The sequence below is a fragment of the Eumetopias jubatus genome, unplaced genomic scaffold (assembly GCF_037043125.1).
Source record: "Eumetopias jubatus isolate StellerSeaLion01/CBP00866 unplaced genomic scaffold, mEumJub1_p1.0 scaffold_4, whole genome shotgun sequence".
NCBI lineage: Eukaryota > Metazoa > Chordata > Mammalia > Carnivora > Otariidae > Eumetopias > Eumetopias jubatus.
In genome coordinates this window covers 124,683,077-124,701,274 of record NW_028274810.1, presented here as the reverse complement: position 1 = coordinate 124,701,274, position 18,198 = coordinate 124,683,077, and the positions used below count along the sequence as shown (strand labels likewise).

Sequence of the window (18,198 nt, the reverse complement as noted above, 5' to 3'; positions counted from 1 at the left end):
CTGCCTTACTCAGGCTAGCAGTGTCTGGCCCTGTAGGTACTCAGCAAGTATTCCTCGACTGTTTTCATGAAGGAACAATTCTGTCGCCAGCAGAGTCTGGAAGATCAAGTCTCCCAACCACTGCATCTCTGGATAATGCCGGGAAAGTGCTGTTCAATTCTTGCCCCTTGGATTCCTCGCTCTGATGAGGTTCTGTTCCGTTTTAGATCGTGCTGGCCTTGCCCACGCAGCTTTCTTTCACAAACTCTCAGGCCTCTGCTCTTTCACCTCTCGGTCTGGAGGGCACATCACAGATGACTTCTGCAGGTGGCCAGGATCGTCGCGAGGTGATTTTATTAGTGTCACCCACACTCTCAGTGGGCTCCCCACTCCACAAACGTACCCAGAAAACACCTTGTCCTGTGTCGGACTGTGACGGTGGGGCTCAGGGGATGTCCCCCTTTCCTCCAAGCTGACCACATAGCCTGGCACTGGAACGGACTATCTCTTTTACCCTCTCAGCCACGGAGAGTGTGGCTTTGGCTGTGAGCTACAGCAGGCGTCTGCTGGGGCCAGGCTTTTAATAACACCCGTTTGTTAACAAGGGAGCAGTCAGCTGAATTTCGCTTAGAGTTAGCAGACAGGCTTTCCTGAGGTTTCCATGGGGACCCGGAGTTTTAGAGCAATTTCTGGGAAGACATTGGAAAGAAATTGAGGGGCAAAATGTTAATACAGTCACTGTGCTGGCACACACCGTTTCTAGAATCGTGGGTGATGAATGAGTCACTTCCCACTCAAGGCCCACAGGGTGCAGAGCTGTTGTGATCTCTAAGGCCAGGTGTGGAGGAGGCCTAGTTCCTGCACTCAGAATACAAGAAAAATCAGGTTTCAGTCCTTAGTCACCATTACAGCTGTGCTTTTTGTTCACCACATGCTGTGTTACCTTGGGGAAATCACTTAACCTCTCTGGGCTTTGGTTGTTTCACTTAAGGTTATTTTGAGATTGTGTGTGTGTGTGTGTGTGTGTGTGTGTGTGTGTGAGAGAGAGAGAGAGAGAGAGAGAGAGACAGAGAGAAGTTTTCATACTCTGAAAGGATTAATACTCCGAAAGGTAAAGTGTTTTAAATTGCTAACACTGGTTTCATGCAAAATATGTGCCATATCTTTTTTAAATGTCATTTTAAAGCGATCCTTTGGCTTTCCCATCCTCTTAGTCTGTCACTTAAATGACTTTGTCACCTGTTGGGCTTCTAGGCATCTTGGAAACTTAAAAAAACAAACCAATTTGGCTCCACCTCTGTGGAGGGTAACCCAGATATTTATCTTTAAAAATGACCTATAAAAATACTCTTTGACTTAGTCATCCCCGACGTAGGAATTTGTCTTCCAGATCTGCACATATGTACGATGCGGATAAACAAGTTACTCACTGCAGCCTGAGGATAACAGCCCAGGATTGGAAACCACCTGCAGGCCCGTTCCCTGGGGCCTGATGGGACGAACTGTAATCCACCTGTAGAGGAAAATATTGTGAAGCTGTGAAAATAAATGAGCCAGGCTGCTCCTTAAGCTGAGTGGTGATGTTTTTATTCTTTCGTGTTAACTTAGGTTATATTCTTTTGTATCGGGTATTTAAAAAGCATGTGAAACAGTGTGTATTAAAAGAGAAAAATACATATGTATTGGCTTGTGTTTGGACAGAATATGTAAAAGAATATCCAATATCCGAAAGAAACTGGTAATTTTGGTTGCCTCTGGGGAGGAGAACCAGGTGTCTGGGGTCGGGAAGGGAGGGAAACTTCATTGTGTACCCTTTTCTGTTTTTACGATTGTGATCTCTGAATATATCACTTGTTAGAAATAGATTTTTTTTCAAAGATTTTATTTATTTATTTGAGAGAGTGAGAATGAGAGAGAGAGAGAGAGCACATGAGAGGGGGGAGGGTCAGAGGGAGAAGCAGACTCCCCGCTGAGCAGGGAGCCTGATGTGGGACTCGATCCCACGACTCCAGGATCATGACCTGAGCCGAAGGCAGTCGCTTAACCAACTGAGCCACCCAGGTGCCCAGAAATAGATTTAAAATAAAAAAAAAACGACACTTTCCATCACTTACACATATACCCACATACTTTTTTTTTTTTTTTTAAACACAACTTTTAACAGGTCAGCTTCAGGTACGCTCTGTTGTGAAAATCGCTTTGACCAACAGCAGGAAAAGTCAGGGTGTGTGAGGCACACTTAACAGAACCTGGAGGTAATGTTCCCATGGTGAGAGCCTGCGGGAATGAGGAAACATGCCCCCAGTTGTTCTTCCGTTATACTGCTCTTAGCCTCGTCTTCAACAGCTCTAACCTGTGATTTTGCTGCTCAGAGTGAAGGTGACACCTCTGAGCAGCAGAGGAGTGGTTTGTGTACTGGTAAAGGATGTGTTTCTGTGCTGCATAGGGCTTTGAGCTGCACTTTGGGTGCAGAAAGGCTCAGGAGATCCATGAGCTCAGGTAAAGAGACTAACCCTTCTTAGTAGATTCCTCTTGTTTTAAGAATCTTAACACCTCAAGGGAACCCGTAATGACAGCTCACATTTATTGGGTACTCGTTTTGTACCTAGCATTGCTCAAAGCTACTTTCTGTGTATAAAATTATTATCCTTGCAACAACCCGATGGAGTAGGAATTAGTATTATCCCCATTTTTCAGATGAGGAAACAGGCATGGGCAACTTAGCCAGAGGAGCACAGTTAATACATAGAGGAACGTGATTTGAACCTGTGTCTGATTCCAGAATTAATACTATCTCACAAAATGAAGATGCAGGCACGTTGAAATAAATCCAAAGGCAAAATTAGGGCATTGTTCTCTGAGAGCAGCATGGATCATAGAAATGAGAACCTGGGGAAGTAATGGGGTGGCCTGTCTCAAACCACAAGATGAGATTTAGGGCTTAATCTTGTAGGAGAAAAGGGGCTCTGGTGGCAAGCTCTTAAACAGCAGAGGGCTGTGGGAAGACTAGCACTTTGCAGAGTGTCCTTATGGGGTTGGCAGGTTGGGGTCGGCAGAGGCAGGAGGGGGGAGACCAGGGGGAAGGGCCTCCACATGCAAACCGATAGGGTCAGAACTAGGGAGGGTGCCATGGACATGGAAGGGTGGATCTGCGCGATTTCCCTCAAGGATTTGGTGGGGTTTGTACCGGTTGAAGGCTGAAAAGGAAGCCAGTAGAGAACAACATGGTTAGCATACTCTGTCATGCAGGGATGGGTCACTGAGGAGGTATTTCATCCTGCTTGTACGTTCTGGTGCATTTAACGCTTCTGCCAGCTACTCTGCTCAAGGCTTTCATGTCTGCCAAAACGGTTCTTCCAGAAGGTGCAGCAGATGCTGTCAGTGCCCACCTCCCTGATAGTTCCCATCTCCCCGTACTCTTCCTCACCTAAGTGAAGCCCTGGTGTGTCCATGAGAGGCTCTCCCTGGCCTGACGTGCTTGGCTGGACGCATGGAAGAGTTAATCCGCCCTGGAGCTGTCCTCAGCAGCTGATGCTCAGGGACTGGAGGGTGAATGCTTCAGCTTGCTTGTTCCTCGGAGGATACAACTCTTGAGGGAGGTGCTACAGGTCTCCTGGCATCCCAAGCAGGATTGGTCCCCAGCTGCCCACACGGCATACCTGCTTGGCACCTGCTCAGTAACCTGCTTCCTTGCCTCCCCTGACTCACCCCCCACCCCATGCTGGTGCTTCCCAGGATCCCCTCTCAGGTAAACTACCTGTACCCCAGTCCCTGTCTCAAGGTCGACTTTGGGGGAACCCAACCTAAGGCGGTTTACAGATGATACTCTATAGGCGCAGCGAGGTGATTTCACTTGTTCAAGCTCACAAGTCCAGTCTGTAGCAAATCTAGGATTTTAATCCAGGTCTCCTTAGCCCAGTGGGTTCCTGATGTTGTTTTCTGCTAGACTATGTTTAGTATCTGTTATAATGCCTCCCTGGGTCTTTTTACACGTCTGGGTTTCCTACAAGAGTCTAACTCTAATATAAGCTCATAAAAGGCAGGAACTATGGTCTTAGTAATTTTGTACCCAAGACCAGCAAGAACTGTGTCTTGTTCTCATGCAGAATAGATGCTCCATGGGGATTTGTTGAAAGGAAGAGAGCGAGCGAGAGGAAGAGGGCCGAAGGCGGAAACGTAGGCAGTTGGGTGCCTGACCTTGGGGAGCATGAAAGAGATTCTCCAGGCATCTTGACATGGGACATGAGAGTGACTTGCCTTGGAGGAGACCACGATTAGAGTGTCAAAAGCAGAGGACCCAGAGGAGGCATAATGGTGAGCAGAAAAATTGGCGGAGAACTCAAAATGTCCATTTTCTTGAGAATCACTTAGGAAAGATCACTATTGAAATAGTCCTAATTTTTAGTGCAAGTACCCCCAACAGGGAGTTTTTAAAAAAATTATTTCTTGTCTTCAATATAATATTAGTAAGCATAGTTTTCTAGGAAAAAAAAAATGGGATGGATTCTGACCAAAGATTAAAGTCTACAAATCAGATACTCCAGGGCAGTATTTTTCAAACTATGCTCTACAAGGCAGTAGGACTTCCAAGGAACTCTCTTGGAAGTCTCCTCGAGAGGAGGTTAATAGATCATCATAATGACTAATGTATACTGGACTCTAACTCTTAAGTGGTGAGCCATGCCCTAGGCTATGTCTTGGTCTGCATTATCTCATTTAGTCTCCCCAGTTACCCTTTGATAATAAGTGCTGTTATCACCCCTTCTTCACAGACAAGGAAGCTAACGCTCAACAGATGTCACTCAGCTAGGAAGTGGACAAAGTGGGATTCATTCCCAGGACTATTTGATTCTAGAGTCCATGTCCTTCACCGACAAGACTATAGGGACCCTCCTACCCACCCCTTGCCGACTATGCCTTCCCTCCACCAGAAGTGAAACTCCAGTTTTGACACCATGGAGAGCAAGCTGGGGGACAGGAACTACACTGCTGGTTGCAGGTCGGGAAGGAGTATACTAAAACGTGCCATCCTTTGATTGCCTTCTCTAAAAGTCTTAGGGTCTTGCTTTCCCATTACACAGAGGAGGTTTAAAGTGCATTTTGATGAGTGCATTCTGCTCTCTTGGTACACAAGGGGGAGCATTTAGCACAGGAATGGGACTAAGATCACTGCAGAGAGTATTCTTGCTCTTTGCAGGAAAAGAGTTCTCTCTCTCTCTCTTTCTCTCTCTCGGTCACAATTGTTTGCTGAACCCTTTGAAAGCAAGTTGCAGATACCAAGAGACTGGCTATAAATACAACAGCAGGATTTCCTAAGAACAAAGTCATTTTTCTGCATAATCACAATATTATTTTCATGTCTAGGAAATTTAACATCGATGCAATGGTAATATACAATACGCATTCTATATTCAAATTTTTCCAAATATTCCCAAGATGTCCTTTAGTGCTTTTTCCAAGTCCAGAATCAACATTGTATTCTTTTAATATTAGAACGTGGTCATATTTTCCAGAGTATTTTGCTGCAAAATGTTCATAATTTTTACTGGCTATTTAATATTCCATGGAGCTGATTTGCCATGATTTATTAATAAATGTCTCTTTGGTTATTCCTATGGCGTTAAGTGGGGCTTTTCCTTTTTCACTTTTGATTCAGGCGCCGATTGAGTAGATAGCAGATTCCAAAGTGAGGGTGAGGCTGACCATCATATGTGGAGTTCACCAAGTGTCAAAGGTCAAGTTCCCCAGGAAGGACTCTGTGATGGAGATTTGTATATAGGAGGTTCACTGGGTAGTGCTTGGGGATCAACGCCTGTGGAGGAGTAAAAGAAGCAGGGCTGGGCAGAGGGAGTATTTGCTCTTTGATGCGGTCACTGCAAAGGCCTCAGCTGCCCCTCCACTATGTCTGAAGCTGAGACGGTCTTGCAGAGGTGTCCCCTGTGGAAGCAAGGAGGCCGCCTCTTTATGGCTCTATGTGGACCAGTCATTGGGTGCAGATTGCCCCTGGGAAGGGGACGTGACCTTGGGTGAGATAGTTCTCTTCAACTTAGAGCCGTTTTCAGAGAGACTCAGGGTGGGAATGAGGGCCTCAGTCCCGAGAGGAGGTCTGGGCAGAGACTAGAGCATCCACCATGCCAGGGGAATTCTCACGGACCTGTAGTCCAAGCCCGTGACCTCTGCAGCCAGACTGAATACACAAGCAGTCAGCTTAGTGAGGGTGCATGCGTGCTGTGACTCCTCCCTCACTCCCCAGGGGAAAGGCTTTCTTCGAAAGTATATGATGGGGACTTCCTTAGGACCACATAGAGCTTGAAATATACTTTCTACAGTTAAGGGCAGAGAACCCAGGGGGCGAGCTTTGGTCCTGCCCTCCCAGGCTCTGTTGGGGCAAAGGATGAGAGAATGTTTCCTGGGGCTCAAAGGTGGGCCCCCCTGGGAAGAGAGAACTGGGCCAGAGCCATTAAAAAAAACTTAAAATTATTTAAGATTCACAAGTTGCAAAAATAGAGAGTTCCCATGTGCCCTTCACCCTGCTTTCCCTAGTGATACCATCTTACGTAACCATAGTACATTTTCAAAACTGGGGAATTGACATTGACATTGGTATGATATTATGAACTAAGTTACAGACTTTATTTGGGTTTCATTAATGTTTACATGCACTTGTGTGTGTTACTATGTAATTTTATCACATGTATAGATTTGTGGATTTGTGTAATCATCACCGCAATCAGGGTGCATAATTCCTCCATTACTATGAAGAAACTCCCTAATGGGGGTGCCTGGGTGGCTCAGTTGTTAAGCGTCTGCCTTCGGCTTGGGTCATGGTCCCAGGGTCCTGGGATCGAGCCCCGCATTGGGCTCCCAGCTCTGCGGGAAGCCTGCTTCTCCCTCTCCCACTCCCCCTGCTTGTGTTCCCTTTCTCGCTGTGTCTCTGTCAAATAAATAAATAAAATCTTAAAAAAAATGCCTCCCTAATGCCACAGCTACACACCCACCCCTACCGCCCGCAGCCACCGGGCTATTATTCGCCATCACTGTAATCTTACCATTTCAAGGGTGTTATATAATGGCATCGTGCAGTATGTGGCTTTTTGAGATTGACTTTTTCCACTGGGCGTAACATCCTTAAGCTCTATCTGTGTTGTTGCATGTGTCAGTAGCTCATTCTCTTTTTGTATCTTAGTAGCATGCCCTTGTATAATCACACACAGTTTGTTTATCCGTCATTTAATGGAGTCAGTTAAGTTCTGGCCAAGAGGACCCTCTGGGAGGGTGAGGACTTCCAACGATGAAGTCCGAGTGGAGAGGTGTGCCAGGGACCAGGGTGAGGAGACAGTGACCGCTGGGATGGACTGCTTCTCCCTGGCTCATCACCAGCCAGTTAGAGTGTTTCCAGACATAACCACTTACCTCTTTGCCTTCCGTCCATTTTGACATGGCATGCAAAACAGCAGCTAATGAGTTGGGGAGGAAATGTGAAGGGGTGCTGGGAGAGAGAAGTTGACTGCATAGGAGCCCCCGCTTTCCCTCGCCGCTCTCACTGAACCAGATGGCTCTAGCTGAGAAGTGGGAGAAATCTTTGGAATGAAACTGGAATTGTTGCTTAATATGATGAACATCATAACACTTTGAATTACTCTAGTAAGACCACATTTGTGGGGCGCCTGGGTGGCTCAGTCGTTAAGTGTCTGTCTTTGGCTCTGGTCATGATCGTAGCGTCCTGGGATCCAGCCCCACATTGGATTCCCCGCTCGGCGGAGAGCCTGCTTCTCCCTCTCCCTCTGCTTGCTGCTCCCCTACTTGTGCTCACTCTCTCTCTCTGTCAAATAAATAAAATCTTTAAAAAAAAAAAGACCACATCTATGACTTGATGTGACCATTAGAATGTCATTACCGGAACGTGACCAGAGCAGGCAGGGTCCTGCGATAGTTCTCATCTAGAATCAAGGACAACCTCCTGCTTCCTATTACTCCCCACCCTCCCCAAACTGAATACATTTTAAAGGGATGGTGGGAGAAAAATGACAATGTGTGTTTTGATAATGTCCACACAGTAGTACAGAAATAACTTGGAAATAAACATCTAACATAAGCCTTTTTTTTTCTTTTATACTGTAATTTCTTTAGAGCAAATTCCTGGCAATGGGGTTAATAGTTCAAAGGGCATGGATATTTTTATGGTTTTTGAAACATATTGCCAAATTGCTTTTTTTTTTAAGATTTTATTTCTTTATCTGAGGGAGAGAGAGAGAGAGAGAGAGAGCACGGGCAGGGGCAAAGGGCAGAGGGAGAGGGAGAAGCAGGCTCCCTGATGAGCAGAGAGCCGGAAGTGGGGCTCGATCCCAGGACCCTGAGATCATGACCTGAGCTGAAGGCACTGAGATCATGACCTGAGCTGAAGGCAGACACTTAACTGACTGAGCTACCCAGGCACCCCGCCAAATTGCTCTTCTCAAGGTTCATACCAATTTATATTTCCACCAGATACTGTATGAAAGTTTCATCACATATTCAGTGGTACAGGATAGTATCATAAGATTGTTTGTTAATGTAGTGAGGTTTAAATGCTACTTGACGTTTGGAATAAATTTTAAAGCTTTTATAATATGAAAATTTTTGCATTAGATGTTTTATCAATTTCTTTAAACTTGGCATTAAGGGGCGCCTGGGTGGCTCGGTCGTTAAGTGTCTGCCTTCGGCTCAGGTCATGATCCCAGGGTCCTGGGATCGAGCCCCGCATCGGGCTCCCTGCTCCGCCGGAAGCCTGCTTCTCCCTCTCCCACTCCCCCTGCTTGTGTTCCCTCTCTCGCTGTGTCTCTCTCTGTCAAATAAATAAATAAAATCTTAAAAAAAAAAACTTGGCATTAATATCTTGAGTATAGAATATTGCTAAGGGTTCGACTTTATAAATTAATCACTGGCTATTAATATGCAGCTTCTAAGGGCTTTCCCAGAGCACTTAGAAAAAGAACAAATTCTGTAGGATTTGCAGGCAAGGAAGAAAGGGAGAGGTGGGTGAAGCCCAGAGGATCAGTGAATACAAGAGATAGGTTCAGGGCTATAAATGAGAGGTAACACATGAAGCAAGGGACCAGGAACAATGAGGTGGCCATAAGGTCGGGAGATGAGGTGAGAAAGACCTGGGGAGACAAAGATTCTGGAATGGCCTCCAAACAAAGCAGTAGGGTAGGAAATATGCCTCTTCCCCTGCCAAGTATCAATGAATTAAAAAATTACATATGCATGTGTTTTATATAACACAAAATTTATTATCTTAACCTGTTTTAAGTGTGTGATTCCATGGTGTTAGGTATATTCACATTGGTTTGAAACAGATCTGCAGACCTTTTTTATCTTGCAAAACAGAAATGCTTTACCCATTGAAGAACAGTACTTACCTCCCACCCCTGGCCTCTGGAGGCCACCATTTTACTAATTGTTTCTGAGTTTGACTACTTTAGATAAGGGCATATAAGTGCAAGTGTGTCGTATTTGTCTTTTTGTGATTGGCTTATTTCACGTAGCATGATGTCTTTGAGGTTCATCCATATTGTGTAGCACTTGACAGGATTTCCTTTTTTAAGGCCGGATGATAGTCCGTTGTATGTATATACCACATTTTGATTATCCATTTATCTGTTGATGAGTATTTGGGTTGCTTTGATTTCTTCACTATTGTGAATAGTGCTGCTATGAATGTGGATTTGCAAATAACTCTTTGAGACCCTGATTTCAATTCTTCTGTATATATATCCAGAAGTAGGATTTCTGGGTTGCATGATATTTCTATTTTTAACTTTTTGGGAACCTCCATACCATTTTCCATAGTGGTTATGCCATTTTACAGTCCCACCAACACTGTACTAGAGTTCCAGTTTTTCCCATTCTTACCAACACTTGTTATTTTCTGCTTTTTTTGTTTTGTTTTGTTTTCTTTTTTAATATTGGCCATCCTAATGGATATGAGGTGATATCTCATTGTGGTTTTGTCTTACATTTCCCAGATGATTAGTGATATTGAGTATCTTTTCACATGTTTGTTGCCATTGGTATATCATCTCTGGGGATATGTCTATTCAAGTCCTTTGTCCATTTTATTTATTTATTTGTTTGTTTGTTTGTTTATTTATCTTTCTTTTTTTTTTTTCTTTGCTCCCTGAAGGCTTTCAGCACTGACTTTTGTTCATTTTAAAATCAGGTTATTTGATTTTTTTCATTGTTGTATTGTTAGGGTTCTTTATATATTCTGGATATTAACTCCTTATCACATAAATGATTTGCAGATATTTTCTCCTGTTCCCTGGGTTGCATTTCACTCTGTTGATTGTGCTTTTGATGCACAAACATTTTTAAGTTTGATGTAGTCCCCTTTGTCTCTTTTTGCTTTTGTGGTCTATGCTTTTAGTGTTGTATCCAAGAAGTCATTGCTAAGTCCAATGCCATAAAGTTTTTCCCCTGTGTTTTCTTCTAGGAGTTTTGTAGTTTAGGTCTTATATTTAAGTCTTTATTCCTTTTTGAGTTACTTTTTGCGTATGGTATAAGATAAGGGTCCAACTTCATTCTTCTGCTTGTAGACATGCAGCACCAAAACCAATACCATTTATGAAGAGACTGTCTTTTCCCATTAAGTGGTATTGGCAGCCTTGTCAAAGATCATCAAATACTATTATTTTTTATGGATGGAAAAATGATGAAGTTATAGACATTCTTTGTAAGGTAGATTTGGGGACATATAATGAACTTTTGAATGAGGTAGAGAGGTCAGAGTAAAAATACAAAAATGTTAATAAAACCTTGAGACTATTGGATGGGGACGTAGTAACACCTTTTCTTAAAATGTCATCAATGCCTAGGGGCAGCTGTTGATTGACAAGCTAATTAATTCACCACGCAAGTGATTATTGAGTGCCTACCATAGCCCCACTAACCAGGCCAAGGGAATCCAGGTGTGTATTAGAGACAAGTCCGTGCTCTGTGTGTTTGTGTGTGGACTCTCATTTTCTTTTAGCAGCATTAACAAAAATGTGTATGCCTGCCCTCACTCTGCTAGGAGTTTGGAGAGGCAGAAGGGACTGTGCAGGGCCCATGTGAGCTTATTCTTACCATGACCCCCAGAGACCCTCTGTGTCCACTGCTCTTTGCTACGAGCTAATACCTGATGAGGTGGACACGTCATGTCATGAAAGGAAGGAGGCCTTAAAGACCGAGGGTTATATCTAGGTATCTGAAGGAGTCCATGTTCCATCTGAAGCTGCTCTCTGGAGGGCTGTTTCTTAGCGCGCCTCCTCAGGGGCATTCCATTTTGGTTGAAACCAAAGGTTTTGCCATTTCAGTAACCTAAGTGCTCCATTCAAGAAACACAGAAAGTAGGGTAAAAAGAGATACTGCTTTTGCAAGCCACTGAGACATTCAATAGCACCTTCTTTTGGGCTGAACAATGGCAATTGTGTAGGAGTTAAGGTAATGCTTTGTTTTGTAGTTTCTTGGTTGGGTGTTTTATTTCTTCCTAATGGAGTGGGTATGCATGTGTGACTGGAGTATCTTTTGCATTGACTCTTCTCTCAGCACAACTTCTCCCAGCTCTGTCTGAAGGGTTTTTTATATCCTTGGAGAGGCATATCAAATTTATATAAGGAACCCAGTTTGTAATATTCCTTGTCGTAAACAAATTATTTATGCTTAAATGAACTGTCCCTTGACCTGCATATAGTTCTTACTCCATAATGTAGGGCTAATCATTTTTTGAAATAAAGTTTTTACTTTTGTAATATGTTGGATTTACAGAAAAATTGTAGGGTTCACATATAACCCTTACCCACTTTCAATTTATCCTGATGTTAACATCTGATATTATCATGGTACTTTTGTCAAAACCAAGAAACCAACATTGGTGCATTACCATTAACTAAGCTCTAGTCCTTATTTGGATTTCACTAGTTTTTCTTCACGAATGTCCTTTTTCTGTTCTACAGTTCAATTTAGGATACCACAGTGCATTCAGTTATCATGTCTCTAGTCTCCTCTGGTCTCTTACAGTTTCTTAATCTTTCTTTGTTTTTTATGACCTTGACAATTTTGAGGAGAATTGGGCATGTGTTTTGTAGAATGTTGGTTCAATGATTTTTAGTGTATTATTTTGTAGTCTTCCTAGAACCCAGAGTTAAGGCACTTCTTCAGTTATTGTCAAAGGCAGTTTATTGGGTTGGATGGACTTGAATGGACGCTTGCAGTTCATAAACTAATTAATTATTGTAGTTAAGAATCCAGTGTCCAGGAGGGACAACTGCAGTTTTTAGTCACCCTTATAGAGTTAGCCTTGGTCAGGTTTATACACCTTTGGGTTTGTAACATGGCCACTGTGTTAGTCAGGGTCTTGGGAGGAAATCTAAGGCATATTTACCTGGGATTTTGAAGAGGACTTAATGAAGGGATTATATACCCAGATGGGACAATGTTTTAGGTTGAGAGGCTATAAAAAAAATACCATAGACTGGGTAGCTTAAACAATAGACATTTATTTCTCACAGTTCTGGAGGCTGGAAAGTGCAAGATCAAGGTGTTGGCCAACTGGTTCTTGATGAGGGCTTTCTTCTGGCTTGTAGATGACTGCCTTCTCTCTTTGTCCTCACCTGGAGAGAGATAGCTCTAGTCTCTCTTCTTCTTAAAAGGGCACTCATCCCATCATGGGGACCCCACCCTCATGACCTCATCTATACCTATTTACCTCCCAAGTGGCCTACCTCCAGATTCCACCACATTGTGGGCTAGAGCTTCAACATAGGAATTTTCAGGGGATACAAACATGCATTCCATAGTAGGCAGGGATAGAGAGAACAATTAGGGATGTTGAGGCTCTCAGGGACTGGTGGCAGAGGGAAGCTCTTTCACCACAAGGGCTAAAGGAGAAAAAGGAGGACATTGTGTCATGGAGCTCAGAGAGAGCTGAAGATGTTGGGTGAGAATGGGTAGCAGTGCCCAACGGGAGCTGTAGTGGTAGAGAGATGAAGACATTGCCAGAACACCGAGGCAGGGAGAGAGCAAGAAATCTCCAACCTTATGTCTTCTACCCTCAAATTCCCAGTTGTTGTCTCTCATTGGCCAAACCCAGCCAGAAGCTAAGGACAAGGGAGCCTGGATACTGCAGTCCTTAGGAATCAGGCCGCAGAGAAGGGTAGAAAATGGAGAAGCATATGTGTAAACAAAGAATAACCACCACAGACACTTACAAGGGTACCTATGCTGACGGTATCCACTTATTTCATAATGTGAACTTTTGGAGATCATGGACACCACCTGTCAAAATGTAGCCTTGTTAAAGCAATTATATATGTTTCCCAGGCCTGCAAAACAAAGCACCACAAACTGGCTCAAAACAACAGGGGCCCCTGGGTGGCTCAGTTGGTTAAGCGACCGGCTCTTGATTTCAGCTCGGGTCATGATCTCAGAGTCCTGGGATCAAGCCCTGCATTGAGACCTGCATCAGGCTCCGTGTTCAGGAGGGAGTCTGTTGAGATTCTCTCTTTCTCTCTCTTTCTCTCCCTCAGCCTCCCTGCCCCCCTGCTCACACACTCCCTCTTTCTCTCTCTCTAAAATAAATAAATACATCTTAAAAGTAAAAACAACAAAAATGTATTCTCACAGTTCTGGAAGTGCGAATTCTGAAATCAATGTATCATCAGGCCATGCTTCCTCTGAAACTGGTGGGAGAGAATCCTTTCTTGCATTTTCTAGCTTCTGAGGGTTACATTCCTTGGCTTGTAGATGTATCACTCTGATCTCTGTCTCCAAGTCACATGCTTTTCCTCTGCCTGTGTGTTTCTGCCTCTTCTTTGTATAAGGACACCAGTCATTGGGTTAAGGACCCACCCTACTCCAGTGGGATCCCATCTTAAATTAATTAATCATATCTGCAATGACCCTAATTCCAGATAAGGTCACATTCAAGGTACTGGAGAGATTAGGGCTTCAACCTATCTTTTTGGGGAGCACAATTCCATAACATGACCTCTCATGCCCAGAGAACATTTTTTAGCTGATGAGATGGAAGGATCAATTCAAATCTGTATGTACTGCTCTGTAGTGTTACTGTTTGATAGGGGTCTTAATCCCACTCCCACTCCTGAAATGGATAGCGGCGGAGGCTGCTTTCCAGAATTTGAGAGTTCCTGGTAGCTGGGCAGTGACTCAGAGTAGTTGTGGGTAGGGAAAAGGCAGGGAGTGTGCCAACTAGTGCTAAAATATCCAAAGCTGAGAAACAGTATAATCAAGCCTGACCTTCCTCCTCCTTCCTCCTGACTAAAGCAGAGCCGTGATGTGGCTCAAAGATGATTAATGGCCCTCTGCTAGCCCCTTTATAAACAGCGCCTTCTGTATTGCTTACTCTGTGAGTTTCCTAGGGCTTCCAAAACAAATGATCACAAACTTGATGGCTTATAACAACGGAAAGGTATTCTCTCACAGTTCTGGAAGCTTGACGTCTGAAATCAAGGTGTCAGCAGGGGCATCTTTCCTCTGAAGGCGCGAGGGAAAAATCCTTCCTTGCCTCTTCCTAGCAGTCGGTGGTTTCTGGTGATCCTTGGTGTTTGTCCCTTGGCTTGCAGTACGATCACTAGGATCTCTTTCTCTGTTGTCACATGGCCTTCTCTCTGTTTGTGGGTCCTCTCTTCTTATTAGGACACCAGTCGTTGGAGTTAGGGTCCTCCCTAAGCCAGTATGACCTTATCATAATTTATGTACATCTGCAAAGACCCTATTTCCCAAAAAGGTCACATTCTGAACTTGTGAGTGGACGTGAATTTGGGGGGTACACTCTTCATCCCACTACACTAATTAAAACTTTTTTTTTTTTTTTTCAGTTGAGAAGAAGGAGTCAGAAAGGATAAGTTGCCCAGGTCACTGTTAGAAAATTGCAGAGCTGAGGGTAGGGTACATGCATATTCTTAACCATTAATTAGCCAGAATGTTTTCCTTCTTCCCATCTGCCTGCCTCCCTCTCCACCGCTACCTTTGTGCTTTCGTTACTTATTTCCTCATTCAAGGATACTTTGGAGTTAGATTATCTTAATTTCAGTGGACGAAAATGATTGGAACTGTTAGCTGTTGAGCGTGGGGGGATGGGAAGATATTACCGTGATGTTTGCTCATTGGGGATTTTCTATGTCCTCTGTGCCTTCTCCATTTATTCATTGTAATTTCTCTGTCAGGAAGAGTTGTTCCTTCTCCCTCATTTATATATTTATATTAGGAGGGGCTTATGCTATTTATTTTAATTTATGGTTATAATCTCATACTATCATTATTTATTTTGTTGCTCAAATTGTCCCCACTTTGCCCGTTAGGAGCTTAATTAGGTTGGGTCCTGTATCCTTTCAACATACTCCACCATTTGTGAGTACTTCTTACTTTTTGGCACTTTCCTTTTTCCCCTCGGCTCATCTTGTATTTTCCTTGCCCCAACCCTGCGATCAAACTTTTTTTTGGAAAAACATTAGTTCCTTTTATCAGAGTATCGGTTTTGAAACCAAGATCTTGGTAATGGGTGTGCTCATTGCTTCTTGGTCCTTTTAGTGGACAGAACAAGGAAATATTTGTACGTATACTAACACATACATCTACATTTATTTCAATATGTGTCTGTTCCATTGTTAAAAGCCATGATGAATACAGTCCTTCTAAAGTAAATGCATGGGTGTCTGTAAGGCAGGCTTCTGTCTCCCAATCATAAAGAGAACAACAGGTCCATTACAACATTGCAGAGTCGATAGTACTAGTTCACTTCCAATTTTATAATTCAGATAGCTAAGATTGTTAGGGAAGAGATCTAACCTTATATAATTCTGAAACCAGAAATAAAGAATCATAGAGGTATCCGGTGCATGTTTCCTAAACCGCAATTCCATGGAATATTGTTTGGGGAAGTGTTAAAAGGCTTACGATAAAAGGGCTCTGTGGTCCAATAAATTTGGGAAACTTGTCATGGTAGATCCCCCACACTGTGTAACACTGCCCAGGAATTATTACAGGAGTTTAAAAAAAACGCATTTTCCAGAAAAAATATATTTTCAGAAGAAAACATTTGTCAGAAACTTTATGGAAGGGGAAGATATAAGAAGAAAAAGTAAGCGTGTCTAACCTGTATGGCTTTTCTGTTGCACAAATTGATTTGGGACGAAATGTTGGTCTCTGCAATAACCTGGAAACTTTGATGTGTGACCACATTCCTTGTTAAGAGAAGCTGCCGTAAGTTTGTCTTCAAATGGCTTTTCAAACCTAGAGGGAAAATTGCGTTCACTTTCCTGAGGGGCAGATATATTCTGTAGAAAAAGCAGTGTTCTCTACTCCTGCTGTTGAAATACAGCGTCACAGAATTTAGGGGAAAGCTGATGCCAAAGACAAAAAGTCCTGTTTCAAAGTAGTCATTTTGTGGATGAAGGTAGAAACCTACAATCTTTCCTCCACCACAGCATTTCATATTTAAACTTTCTATTTTTAACGTGATGGTGGGATTCATGGCTAATGCTTATGAGATCTGTGTCTAGACAGTTGAGAAAAACAGGAAATGAGTTACATTGTCGTAGCTTAAGAGAATTTAACCTTTTGTCTCCTAGCTCCAAGCTGTGCCTCTTTTGAAAAAACATTCCTACTCTCCTGAGAATTTCAGGGCATTCGAGGGACTATAATAATCCAGGGCCTCTTCAGGGAGCAGAGATAGCTATTTTGGTGAAAGAGGAAATGAGAACATAGGGTTACTGTGCTTTACACCATAAAATGAATGCAGCCACTTGGAGGAACACACTCACTGCCTTCTCTTGGATTCTAAGTATGTGCTCACAGCTGTCTCTGATTGTGTGCTCCCAAAGGGCAGGAGCTCAGCCCGGATCATTTGTTCTCCCTCTGTGTTCGATGCAGAGTTGGATGCTGCAGGCCATAAAGTGTCCCACAGAAGAGCAAGTTAAGAAGAAGCATCTGGCATTTATGGAACGCTTTCTGTGTTCCACACACCGAGTGAAGCACCTCACGGACATGATCCCATTTACTCCTCTTGATGATGCTAAGATTCGGTAACAACTGGTACCCCCATTTCACCCATGAAGAAACGGAAGCACAGAGATGTTAAGGAACCTCACAAGAGTAGCAGAACTGGCATTTGAATCCAAATCAGTATGATTCTAGAACCTGTGTTCTTTGTTGATGTGCTATAGCATTGTGGGGCTATTGTGAAGATTAATGAGATGATGCATGTAACAGACTTATCACGGTTCCTGGCCTATAATAAGGATCACAGTGAATCCCTGCTGTTATTTGCATGTATAAGTATCCTAGTGCTGTTCTTCAGTACTAAGTAGGTGATGCTACTTACCTCTGCTATGTAAGACACACAGTGCTTAGTGTTCCTAAGTAGCTAGTGAGTCGAAATGAATAGTGGTGGTGAGGATTTCTACTCAGTGCATGTAGTACATATGGCTCTGTGGTGGGGCTGGAGATACAGTGATCGTGACAGCGGATCAGGTTAGAGGGTTGGTAAACAAGTGAAGGGAACTGGCCCACCCTGCAAGAAAGTCTACAGTCATGGCCTGATTACGCATTGCCTCCTAGAGTCTAAGAAATGGCCATATACCATATACAACAAATATTACACTAAGGGCCTGCTTTGTCAGACTCCATACGGAGACAAAATCAGACTAGACATAAGCCTTGTGCTCATGGAACTTGCAGTCTAGTAGGGAATACATTAAAACCCAAAGAATGTAATGGAATAATTACAAATTGTAATAAAGCCACCAAGGAAATAATCAGAGGGCTGAGATACAGAATAATGGAATTGGGACAGGAAAGGGGAGGTCAGATCCTACTTTGCTTGGGGTAGGAAAGGAGGGCTTCCTTGAGTAGGTGGCATTTAAGACCCGGCGATAGGAAGAGCCTAGCAAGGGGAACAATACAGACAAAGGCTTTGAGGTGGGAAAGAGCTCCACAAGTTGGAGGGGCTCAAAGAGGAGGGCTGTGGCTGGAGCATAACAAGGAAGGGGGGATGAGGCGGGGCCAGAAGGGTAGGCAGGGGCAGACAATGGAGGGTCTTATCCGCTCTTCGTAAGAAATTGGGTTTTTTTTTTTTTTAAAGTTTTATTTATTTATTTGAGAGAGAGAATGAGAGACAGAGAGTACAAGAGGGAAGAGGGTCAGAGGGAGAAGCAGACTCCCCGCTGAGCAGGGAGCCCG

The 18,198-nt window shown here is 43.5% G+C and overlaps 1 protein-coding gene across 3 annotated transcripts in view; it reads left to right on the top strand.

Moving 5' to 3' along the window:
• Positions 1-17,981, top strand: part of NTAQ1 (N-terminal glutamine amidase 1) — a 43,976-nt gene extending 25,995 nt beyond the window's left edge. The window contains exon 6 of one of the 3 annotated variants that reach the window (XM_028105641.2): positions 16,891-17,981. In XM_028105641.2, coding sequence (XP_027961442.1) covers positions 16,891-16,937 — 47 coding nt within the window. In that variant the 3' untranslated portion in view covers positions 16,938-17,981. Of the gene's footprint in view, positions 1-1,369; positions 1,549-14,837; positions 14,897-16,890 lie in introns of those variants that run through there. The other 2 variants (XM_028105642.2, XM_028105640.2) reach the window with 2 other exon arrangements.
• Positions 17,982-18,198: the final 217 nt, after the last annotated feature.